We start from the raw sequence: 11,817 nt of genomic DNA, 5'->3' as shown, positions 1-11,817 counted from the left end.
TAATCGGCTAATCCAGTAATCCCCATCCCCAATTCGCCAATTGAATAAATCGTCGTCCGTCGAGTGCTCGTGCTCGTGCTCGTCGAGACTCGGAGTCGTCGCTCGAGTCGACAGTCGGACCTTGCGAGCGGGAGGCGACGAGGCAGCGAGGTTAGTGCGTACTAGTTCTTACATATCTTTCACTTTGCGACGTTTGCGTACACTGCGTTGTCTGCGTACAGCCATACACTGAGGGCTGAGGCGGGAGCTGCTGCGTCCGTCGGTCGCGGCGGCGGCTGCTGCGTCCGTCGGTCGCGGGGCTGCTGCAGTTTACGTTTACTGGTCTGGTTATATTGGTTTACTACAACTAGAAGTGTACTGCTGCAGTTTATACTGGTTTTATTGGTTTATGAAGTCAATTGAAATAGAAATATGCTGGTTTCAAATAGAAATATGCTGCAGTTTTTGAAATAGAAATATGCTGGTTTCAAATAGAAATATGCTGCTGAAGTTTCAAACTGCTGCTGCATGTATACTGGTTTAGTGGTTTGAAACTGCTGCAGTTTTTGAAATAGGAATTGAATGTTTGAAAATTGAAACTGCTGCAGTCTTTGAAGTGCTTGTGGGTTGTTGCTTGTTTAGTAAACTATTGTAGATTTGTTTATTAAATTGAATAAGTTTAGTAATAAATTACTTACCTTGTTGTTTATGAATTCATTTGAAAATTTGAAGTGCTTGACTGCTTGTTGCATGTTTAGTAAACAGTTGGAGATTTGTTTAGTATTGTTGAATTTTGTATTATGAACTTTTACTTGTGGTTTTGTCATTCATTATGAAATATAAACTTAGGTATTTTTTTGTAAATTTTTTACAAGTATACTTTAAAAGGCTTAAAAATGTAGGCCTTAAAGAGTATAAAATAGCATGATAGATAATATAATTTTTCACAAACACAACTGTGATACGTAACTATGTATGTTTGTGAATTTTATTAAGAAATAGTACAAATTTAGTACAAAAAATGTAGTTATGTTCACTTTTTCACTGAACAACGTGTTTACTACAAGTGTATGGGCCAACAGGCTCTAGTTTGATTCTCGCGACTGGGACTTAGTCTCGCCTAATTGTATTCAGTCTCTCCTTTCATCTTTTAATTAGTAAATAATACGGAGTAATAGATTCGATGTTGATTTAAAAAAAAAAAAGAATTTATTATTATGAGCCATCGAAAGTGTTTATTGAACATTTCAATTTGAGTTGGAAAAACTTTAATCTGATTTATTTCCTTATAATTTGTATTGATCAGAGAAGTACTGCAAACGTTTTAAAAAAATACCCTTAAACCCCACGGGCCGCGGGTCTACTCAAAAAGACAAAGGGTTTACGAGAAAGAAAATTTTATCCATGGCGACCGCTCATTTCTTGAGCTGTTGCACTCATTCCCGTTCGGGCAATTTGATGGCTCTCAAGCTCAATTCTCCTTATGCCGGCGTCTCCAAGGTTATTCGTTTTTGTTTTCTTTAATTGAGATTATTTTGGGGTGAATTTCTCGAGCTAGAAAATATTGAGTTTTAAAAAATTCAACCAGTTATGAATGCCTTGCTTTTAAAAAAATGCATAAAGAATGATGGGAGTTTCCCTTCACCCTTTTTATCATTCTTATTATGCATTGATGTTCAATAACATAGAGATATCATCCTGTCACCGCAGGGCTTGCCGTCAGTGGTGAAAAATCGGGGGTATATTTTGAACTTAAGACCTTATAGGGCATTTATTGCTGCAAAGCCAAGAATATTTCGTGTAATGAGCATGGCTGCAGGGCAATCAGACGAAAGTCGGAGTTTAAACTTGGAAAACATAGTGAACAAGGCTAGAGAGCTGTGGGATAGTTCTCCTCAGCCTGTCAAAATCTTCCCTTGGAATAGTGTATTGGATAACTTCGTTCAGCTTATTTTTGACCTTGCCTTGGCTGTTTTCAAATGCTTGTATGTGCCAGTACTTGTAGTTTCCTCAGCCAGCGAGTTGTCTTATTGTGCACACGAACGAAAGAGTTATCTTATCCCATTTCCATTTATAGTTGGTGCTTCCATAGCTGGGATCTTGAACTCTGCAGCTTTAGAATCATCCTCGACTCTCAAGGTAATAATCCATTCTTTGCATTCTGTTTTTGTTAAACATTTGCTAAAAGATGACTGTTCTTTTGCTCAATTTCCTTTGTGTTATTTCTTACGTTCCTGCATTGTGATTGTACTTTCAGTATGCTGAAGTTCCTTGGCATTTGATTGCCATTGCAATTTTATTCACACTGCTGAAATTGCCGGGACCATATTATCCATACTGGGGTCGTATTTTAATTCCACACTTTGCAAATGGAGCATTGTATAGGACCATGTGGTTTTTGTTTTTGTGGTACAGAAGGCCCAGGAAGTCATCAGAAGAAGTCATACCTGAATCTGTACCTACTCCTTCTGAGTAGAACATGCTTTAGCTTTGGGTTGCAGAGGATATGCACTGGTAAAATACCCATTCTTCAAATGCAAATATAATTGGCATTGCTCAAGTTGATAAAACACACTGTCAAGAAGGGAAAAGAAATACCATTCTAAAAACCCAAACATACATTGTTATTAGACTATTAGTGCAGTCTTGAAAAAATTACTCAGGTGGGTGATCTACATTTTACACACACACACACAAGCTATAAAATATAAATTCTAGATATAATTATTAATATTAAAAGGGGGTTGGGGAAGGGTGGATGTAATCTGAAGAAGATTATTATAAAATATGTGCAGTTGTCTTTTTTACAAGAACAGCCAAGCAATTGTCTTTTTTATTTATTTTATTTTATTTTATTTCTGTTTAATAAGTCTACTTTCTGGCATTTCTTAGTTTCATGTGCTATGTTTATTGCTCCAGGGTGCAATGCATTATCACTGAGCCTGCTAGGTTGTGGCTTATGTTGAGGCATCAGACTATCGGCCCAATGCATTATCACTAAGTCAACGTGGAATTATCTTGGTGCAAATAACAGACGGTTGCAGTTTTTGTTGAGGCATATAATCATTGAGTTTGTTACGTATCACTTTAGCTGATCAGGCCTTGGGAGATGCTACATGAGAAAATAGTTTTTGTTTCCTTGTTAGTAGTAGCCCTTTATTACAAATTTTGTTTTGTAGCAAAAATATATGAACAAAGTTCATTTTCTCAGTTCAGTTTTAATGTGAAATTCTCAAGCATTTATTTGGTCGTGTCAATAGCTCATACATGTATTATGCTTATGCACAGGGTTAGAAAGATACCATTTTCATGCATTTTGAGTTTTGACCATCAGTTAAGATCAAATGTTCATTTATGTTCTCTACCTTGAGTTGTGATTTGATATGATAATCATAAGATTCAAAGTTAGACCCCTCGTGAGATCGATCTATTGACTTTCTTGATTTTAATTAGTCAGTTATGAATAATATAAATGATTATCTCCTTATTACCGGCTAAGGTCACAAAAACGCACATTTGGATAGCAACTACAAGCTTTCTCATAGATCAAAGATTGGAAAATAAAATCTATAAATAATATTCTTAATTAAGCAGAGACAAAGGGTAAAGATTGTTACAGATTAGTTCTGAAAAGAGCTTTACCTACAGCCTCACAACCCAGAATAGGGGTATCACTTTAATGTAAGGGAGCCTAAGTAATAATTACATGAAAATATTTTACATGTCCCTATAATGTACAGTGGAATATGTATCACTAGCATTTTGCTATCAACTGGTGCTTCCAGAGAGCTCTCCAGAAATTGCACTCCCATATGATACCGATCCTGTGTGTGAACTGGAAACCCGAGACTTATGTAGTTGTCGAATCTTGAAAAGATCTCTAGGTAGAGGCTGGCTCTGCACAGTCGACGTGTCATCATCATCTTGCCCTGTGAAAAAAAAAAAAGGAAACACCTTAATTCTTTCGATTATTGTGCTGCAAATGAAGTGTAATAAGGCTTATGACATGTATAGTAAGAAAATGGGCGTAGTAAACATACTGTCCATATCTTTCCTCTTTCCAAGTAGTCTGTCTCTTGTTTTGAATTTGCTTGAATCAGAGCGGTTGCTCGTAGATGGAACAGGCCCTGACTGTGCTGAATGAGACACAGCCGCTGGTTTGCCTGTAACTGAAGGAATGTTGCTTTGCAGGCACACAGATATCACAAAATCAGCATCTGGAGATGGGCCTGCATTCCCATCATCAACCCACACTCAAATTATTAGCAAGCAAAGGTATAATTCCACCGAATAAAACTAGTTGCTAGCTTCTTGCCAAACAATACTACATTAATTTTGAGAATCTACTTTCTCCATTCAAGATTAAAGTCACAAACTTCCATGGCAATGTGATGCATCATAACTTTTCTTTGGAATAAGGTATAACATGATCACTTCGTGTGGGGGGGGGGGGGGGGGGGGGCATTATCAGCAACATTAACTTTGTATAGAATAGAAATACTTGAACACATAAGTGTATTGATAAATGGGAAAGAATAGGGAAATTTGTTTAAAAGCATACCCTCAACAGCTGGCAAATTTGATATGAATGCTGCCAATGCAGGTGGCAATGATTTCAGAACATCACCCAGTACATTTGGTGGTTGCCCGTTACTGTTTAATTGAATGCCAGAGTAAGGCAAGGTGCCTGAAATTGGAAATTGTGTGACGTAGTGGGGTCTGCAAAATCTAGTATCACATGCAAATAAACGCAAGCTCTCAAAAGTTCTGATAACACAAGCACAGGAAATTCTTCCTAGTTAGACCCTAGTAATGAAGGTAGTTTTTTTTTTTTTTTGGAAACAGTAATGAAGGTAGTTAACCCTATCTATCTTCTCAAATTTTTTTTTTTGGAATGTCCACGAGGTGTCCTGAGCAGGCCCTTCAAACAGGAGGCACCTTTAAGCCCGTACCATACTCAGACTAATTCTCAAATTTGGACGTAGTGAACTCCATGGAAAACAGAGCTAGCTCATTGGGCAGGTTCAATGAATCAAACTCCATTAAATATTTCTGTCAATACTTACTAAGAAGCCATTGCTCCTTTGATTTCTCTGAGGGATTAAAGAAGTATGAGTTTGTGTGTAAAATTATAGATTAGGCACATGAGCTCAAAGTGCGTTGCTCTTTATGAGTAATGGTAGAAGAGAAGTCAGTTCAATGCACCTATCTCCTAAATAGCTATCTGTTGAAAGGTATCACTGAACTTTCAAATTCCTATACCTAAAGAAGCATACATTCAAACAACTTTTTTCCTTTCCAGGGAGGAGACAAATCTATTAACAAGGAAATAGGAGAAATTGAGAATGTAGATGGCAAGAAGGCAAAGGAATTCCACTGTAAGTAATTTATCTATAATCTACTATTATATTGATGAATTGCACTTTTGCGTTCATGTTTTCCCAAATTCATTAGTGCTATATTAAGATCCTAGCATGCATACCTGGTGTTTGCTTTGGATTATAAATAGCCAATTTAGAAGTATCTGGACGCACAAACTTGGCAGAGTTTGTATTGGATGAAACTCCTGGCATACTGCCATCTGCATATAAAAGAAGAATTACATAAAAGCTGAATCCAGGTATCACTGCAAAAGTATTTATTAGCAATAAAAAATGTATAGAACCTGTCTCAACACCAGCTGTTGATTTCTCAACCTTCTTATTCATGTTCCTTACAAGCACCTAAAAAAGGTAAAACATAAATGATGAGTAAAAAGAGAAATATAGTTAAACGTTTCTGCTTATATATGAACAAACATGTACACTAACTAATCTTCGCCCCCTCCCCCACAAAAGGAAATTGATAGCATATACATGCTGAAGCTACCTCTTGCCGTGAAAGATAATCCAGTGCCGTGGAAGAGCAAGGCCACAGATCCTTAAAACTATAGCGTGATACAATATCTTGCAGTGAACTCTCTAATATTGATGCTTCATCGTCACCTGTCCTAGAAAGGGCTTCTTTTCTTCTTTGCTCAACCTGTTAATAAAAGAATCAGTAACCAGCCATCAGGAGTGACTAACATTTTTAACTTTTAAGATAACTTTCATAGAGGAAATAGCCAAGTCATGCCACTTGAAAAACACAGCATGCAATAAAGCATACTACTGTAACTCATAGTTGGAACTTAAAATATTTCGAGGGCAGCAGGAAAGGGGGGAAACTAACCACACACACAGAGGCACACAAAGCCATCATATAATCAGTAAATAAGGTATGGAAAATATAAATGGGCTACCTTCAACATGCTGGCAAGATCACCATAAATCTGCTCAAATTGAGAGAATCTTTTCCAAACCTATACAAGCATGGGTAAATGCAGACAAAAAATTAACACCTTCACATGAATGGTTAAGATCTCATGCATATAATTAGAATTTTGACAGTATGAAAACACACACACACACACACACACATTTATTAGATGGTAACTTTCCATCTGATTTTATATCTTATTATAGGTAATGTCACATGCTAAATTCATGTGAGACAATTTTCCAACATTCAAATACTAAGACAATAATGTGTTAGGGAACAAAAAATGGCTGAAATGGTAAAAGATCACAGAAAATGTAGAGAGAAATAAAGTCCAACCATACCATAGTAAATGAAACAATCCACAATACCATAGCACATTTACCTAATCTTGCTTCTAGCTCTAACGTGGAATCAATTAATGAAAGTAATTACGGAAAGCTAGAGTCGTAGTTAATGCCAAATACTATTAGTTGATTAAACAACCAGCCCAAAGCTACCATAGCCTTAATATTAATATTAAACAGCAAACAACTTTTCAAAAAAAAAAAAAAAAACAGCAAACAAGGTATGAAGTACTGCACCTCAAGAGATTCCTCAGGTGGAAGAGAGCTCAATGCCCGTTCAAACAAGGCCCTAATATTAATATCATCATTCAAACGAGAAAGGAAATCTGCATACCTGCAACACTAGATTAGAACAAGCCAACAGATCCATGCTTATATACAGAATTCTGATGCCAAAAAGGGAAGGAAACTCACTCAAGAATGTATTCAGGTTCATGCATAAAGTTTTTCAACCCTGCTTCAAACACATTACGTGCCACCTGCATGAATGCACAAAAACTATAAATTACACAAAGGGGTTTGGTATTTTAACAAAAATAAATAAAGGGGCCACCTTCTAATACCTCAATAAAACACGAAATGTATACACCAAAAAGGAAACAGATGAAAGGGTAATATTAGAGGTTTAATCACAAAACTTTAATCTAAATTAATTTTAAGTAAGCTGAACAGCAACGTCAAACATGAAATTACTGATTTTGAGACACCCCCAAAACATAAAAACAGCCACACAAAAAAAAAAAAAGAAGTTCCACACCTCATTTAAAACTCAAACACTAAATTGAGAATTTGAGGAACACTAGTCACCTTAGCATCCTTGTTAAGACAGAATTCCATCATTGCCTGAGCTACATAAACATGATAAGTGCAATTTGGTGATTTGCGTGCATCAAGAAAGTACTTGCAAGCTGCTTCAACTCCTTCTGTCCTCCTTAAGAATCGAATAAACTGCAGTACCCACAGATGCATCCATGATGTGTAATAGAGAGCAGAGAATTGTTGAGAGACAAGAAAAATCACTATGCTATATAATATACTCTGTAACACTTTGCTATGTTGTTGAAAAGATTCATTTTCTCAATTGTGTTTACATAAATATAACTAATCCATTTGTTTTATTAAATTGACAAAGGAGAAAACCTATATTAGGACTAATAAATTCTAATGTGAAATTTGGTACGTCAAACCTGGATAAGTGATAGTGCTGTGGCATTAGTTCCATCTCCCATAAGACTTTCGTACACCTTCTTTGCAGCCTGCATCAGTTTGAACCCCATAAAAAATGCGAAACACTAATACTTCTAGGTAAGTAAGCATGCTAGTTATATATTTTGCTCTAACCTGAATGGCTCCACGAGATTCTTCAAGTTCAGCATAAGCATATCTCAGCATCTCTGAATCTAAACATGTAGAGGGAAATGAATAGTTAAGAACACAATTTGAACGATCCAGCCTTGCAAGATGCGAAAGGCATAACCAAAGTAGTATTCTACAATTTAACTGAAAATGTGACAATAAAAAATTTCCATAAGAATGCAACAAAAATATTTTATTCAGCAGAATAGCGGTAAAAAAAAATACCAGGTAAAGCCTTTAAAGATCGCTGGTAAACTTTTATTGCAGAGTCTACTGAGCCACACTTTGCGTGCCAGGTAGCATAGGCATACCATATGTCAGGATAATGATACAAGTACATGAGGCACTGTCATCAAAACAAATAAAGGAGCAAACTTTGGTTAAGTAAAAAAAAACATAATATACTTTAAAGTAATGGTGAATGGTGATGATGAATAAGAAACTCAGGCAATTCGGAGATTTGAAAGCTAAACTAATATCTGAAGGCACCAACATAGGGGAGCAGGCTAAAGAATTATAGCTATTAGACAAAGCTTTACATTTTCTAAGTACTTTATTCATATGTAGTATTGCAAATATTTGGTAAAAGGCTTTCATGAAAAACATTGCAAATAAAAGAAGTCCAGCATAGAAAGTAGAAATTGATGAGGAAGAACAAGGAGAGAAATTAATTACAGAGTATTAATTATATAAAAGACAGTTTTATCTCCTATACCTGCTCGTACGCGAAGACAATTCTTTTATTAGCAGAAGCAGTATCTATCCTTTGAGGATATCCTCTGAAATAAAGGAAAGCAAAATGATGTTACACCAAATTTTAACCCAGTAACAAAATTGAACTTTAGTGACAGAACAAAAATGAGAGTATGACCAACAGTCAGCAAAACTGTACTGATTACACTTAAGAGCAAGTGCACAACAAGTCTTCTATTTAAATGAAATGTGTATGTTATTGTGCATAACACGTGAGGCAAAATGTCTTACTTTTCAAAGGCTAGGAACCTTTTCCATGCCGTCCACTGCATTTCTTCCTGCAGAATTGAATAAAGCATGGTTAGCAAAATCCAGAAGTACCAATCTGCAAGTTTCCATGTGCAGCAACTCTCAATTAAGGACAACTAAATCTTATTTCCAGTCTAGTTGGGTTTAGTTACTTGGATTTTATGTCTACATTCAGTCCTAAAAACACTAAATCCATTGTGAGTCCTAGAGTCACATCTTTCACACAATCTGAACATAGCTCCTATACAAGTGAGTTACAATCTGTCTATTTCTACTGTATCTTATTAGAGTATTACTACCGCATAGCTGCTCATTCTAACCAATGCATCCATAGGTCTACACAGAAATGTCCAAACCATCTTAGTCAATTTTCATTTAACACAACTAAATATATGCTACTTGCATTGCTTTAGTTAAATCCATTCATAATATGATCTTAATTCTGTCATTTATATCATTTTCCATTCTTTCTTTCCTAAAACAGAACCATCAAGTTGAACATCTGTACACTCAGGCACATCTAATCCACCAAGTTTAATGATTTTTTTTTTGTCTCTGCAGTTAATTGTGTTGAAATTGAAAGATTCCAAAAATTGAAGCAAGCAGTGAGTGGTTTAGTATGCAAGAAGTTGCCTTGGAAGAACCAGAAGGTGGCACAGCAAGCATATTCCAGTCAATTTCATCAATATACTTTTTCATCTCTCTGTAAACTGCCTTTGCACTATTATATTTCGGCTGATACTCCGATATAAGACCTTTTGCCTGCATAACATTTTACCATCAGATTCAAATCTAAGAATATAGTTATGTCTTAAATTTTCAAAGCTAAACCGGGTGAACTTAATGTGTCAAGACAAAACCTACCAGAGCTCGGCTAATTGAATTTTCAAAATTCTCGTAGTCCCTCCAAAGTTGTTCAACATGATGGGTTGGCGTAACAATAGCTCTTTGGTATGCTTTCCTTACTGCAGTCATTCTTTGAGATTCATCTTGTGCAGTTAGAGTCTGCAACATCATCAAGTGATTAATAAATAGAATAAAAAAGTTGAGTTAATCCATCCAAAAACTCATTATATGAGTGTCAAAGTATTAGCATACAGGCAAGGACTTTAAGTATGCAATGTACTCCATCCAGACGGGGCCTGAGGCAATGTCTGCTCCTGTTAGTACATGGGATCATAAGTCAGAAGTAGGCATTATGATAGTATTAAGCTAGTCTTAAGCTAGCACTTTTTATCTGTTATCAAGGAACATAAACAAGAACATACCAACGTAGTTAAGCATGAACTCATAAGCTTTCTTGGTTTCTTCCTGACCCTCAGTTCCCCTCTTATCATTTACCTTTCTGATAAAACGAATATAACAGCGCCTGAAGAGACAACATTTAGACTATTGCCACTTGGAAAAATTCACACCAATGAACAGAAGAATAAAATTAGGAACTTGCCATAAACATACCAAAGAGGAATTTGCAGACAGTTCAATAAACAACGACTGAAAATTTGCTTTGTGGCATCATCATTATTTACAGCCATATGTGCCTCGACATACTGTTTCCAATATTTCGCCTAGAAAGAAACCAAATTCGTGTCAGTAAGTGCATATTACTCTGGAGCACTTAATATTTTTCACACTAAATTAAATGGTGAAGCATGTATTGGAGAAGGTTGCTCACAGCAGTAGGAAAAGTAGACAGCAGTTGCTCATATATAGGCACTGCCTCAGCAATTGGCAAACGCTGAAACAAAAGAAAAAGAACATTACTATAATTTAAAAATTACTTTCAAAATCCAATTTCAGAAGGAAAAAAAAAAAAAAAAAAAAAAGATAAATGACAATAAAAATCTCAAAATACCATTGCCTCGTTGGCGACAATTTCTGCAGCTTCAACATTGTACTTACTGTCTGCCATTGTTGTACAAGTATATGACTGACACCAGCTCAACTAACTAGGAAATTCTACAAAACTAAAGATCGAAAACACAAAGATTATCAATTTCGGAACAGTAAAAATAAAAATAAAAAGCAAAATTTTTTGTACATAAGTACCTGTATAATAGTAGTAGTTAAATAAAACCGAAAATACAGAGTGCAATGTTAGAAACCGCCTATAATCTGAAGCCCTTATTTGTTGTTTTTTTCTTCCGGGGAATTGATCAGACCTCAGATGAGACCCCAACCGAGACGGTGGAGAAAGGGCAGGCTTTCCTGTGAGCTTGACGAATCAATATTAGGTTAGAATATATATAGAAAAAGGGCGGGCTTTCCTATGAGCTTGACGATTCAATATTGGGTTAGGATATATTTGAGATGCCCAATATGATAGTCATTCGGCCTAGACCGATATCAGAGCTATTAAAAATTAAAAATAGAGAGTAAAACAAGGACAAATTATATCGTGGATCAGAATCTATAGTGCATTGTGGACTCTGGTTCAATACACAAAATTTGATTTTATAATACACAAAATTCATGTTCATAGTGCACAGAATTCATGTTCATAATACACACACATAAACATGATATAATGACTAGTTTTGAGTTTTTGACTTATGATGATGGGATTCCTATTAGTATTTACTATTTAGTACTCCAGTAAGTAATAACTAGTAAGGTGTAATGTTGTTGCTGTTAATTACTAAGACTTTCTGAATGTACTCATACTTGATATTACAGATTCTGATTCTGATTTAGTTTATATGATTTACTTACACCTAAACTGGTGTCATATATATTACTCTGATTCTAAAAATGCAAGTATGAGATATAAATGTATCCTAGAATTATTTAAGTAGAAGAAAAAGTTGGAAACTTACATTTGTTTTCAGCTATCTGC

The 11,817-nt window shown here is 35.6% G+C and overlaps 2 protein-coding genes across 2 annotated transcripts; one reads left to right on the top strand and one right to left on the bottom strand.

Moving 5' to 3' along the window:
* LOC116026710 lies at positions 1 to 3,293 on the top strand. The gene is made up of 5 exons (XM_031268077.1): positions 1 to 150; positions 1,286 to 1,479; positions 1,690 to 2,118; positions 2,237 to 2,493; positions 2,899 to 3,293. The coding sequence occupies exons 2-4, from the start codon at positions 1,384 to 1,386 to the stop codon at positions 2,453 to 2,455; spliced, it is 744 nt and encodes a 247-aa protein (XP_031123937.1). The 5' UTR covers positions 1 to 150; positions 1,286 to 1,383; the 3' UTR covers positions 2,456 to 2,493; positions 2,899 to 3,293.
* Positions 3,294 to 3,747: 454 nt separating this feature from the next.
* LOC116027966 (cleavage stimulation factor subunit 77-like) lies at positions 3,748 to 11,506 on the bottom strand. The gene is made up of 23 exons (XM_031269769.1): positions 11,031 to 11,506; positions 10,837 to 10,948; positions 10,657 to 10,719; positions 10,440 to 10,549; positions 10,250 to 10,350; positions 10,080 to 10,141; positions 9,846 to 9,986; positions 9,615 to 9,743; positions 8,964 to 9,010; positions 8,695 to 8,758; positions 8,205 to 8,325; positions 7,965 to 8,023; positions 7,811 to 7,879; positions 7,431 to 7,571; positions 7,038 to 7,102; positions 6,861 to 6,957; positions 6,260 to 6,319; positions 5,848 to 6,000; positions 5,645 to 5,702; positions 5,462 to 5,560; positions 4,541 to 4,666; positions 4,020 to 4,208; positions 3,748 to 3,908 (listed from the first exon to the last, which is right to left on the bottom strand). Exons 2-23 carry the CDS (start codon positions 10,891 to 10,893, stop codon positions 3,748 to 3,750), a joined length of 2,172 nt encoding a protein of 723 aa, XP_031125629.1. The 5' UTR covers positions 10,894 to 10,948; positions 11,031 to 11,506.
* Positions 11,507 to 11,817: the final 311 nt, after the last annotated feature.

Source organism: Ipomoea triloba, chromosome 8, assembly GCF_003576645.1.
Source record: "Ipomoea triloba cultivar NCNSP0323 chromosome 8, ASM357664v1".
NCBI lineage: Eukaryota > Viridiplantae > Streptophyta > Magnoliopsida > Solanales > Convolvulaceae > Ipomoea > Ipomoea triloba.
Note: the sequence above shows the minus strand (reverse complement) of the source record. Positions and strands in the feature narration are given on the sequence as shown.

Coding starts and splice junctions, on each gene's coding strand:
- LOC116027966 (XM_031269769.1), bottom strand. CDS start 10,893: ATGGCAGACAGTAAGTACAATGTTGAAGCTGCAGAAATTGTCGCCAAC. Junction 8,024..8,204: donor ATCTTTAAAGGCTTTACCTG/GTATTTTTTTTT, acceptor CTACATGTTTAG/ATTCAGAGATGCTGAGATAT. Junction 5,703..5,847: donor ATTATCTTTCACGGCAAGAG/GTAGCTTCAGCA, acceptor TACCTTTTTTAG/GTGCTTGTAAGGAACATGAA.
- LOC116026710 (XM_031268077.1), top strand. CDS start 1,384: ATGGCGACCGCTCATTTCTTGAGCTGTTGCACTCATTCCCGTTCGGGC. Junction 1,480..1,689: donor CTTATGCCGGCGTCTCCAAG/GTTATTCGTTTT, acceptor CTGTCACCGCAG/GGCTTGCCGTCAGTGGTGAA. Junction 2,119..2,236: donor AATCATCCTCGACTCTCAAG/GTAATAATCCAT, acceptor TTGTACTTTCAG/TATGCTGAAGTTCCTTGGCA.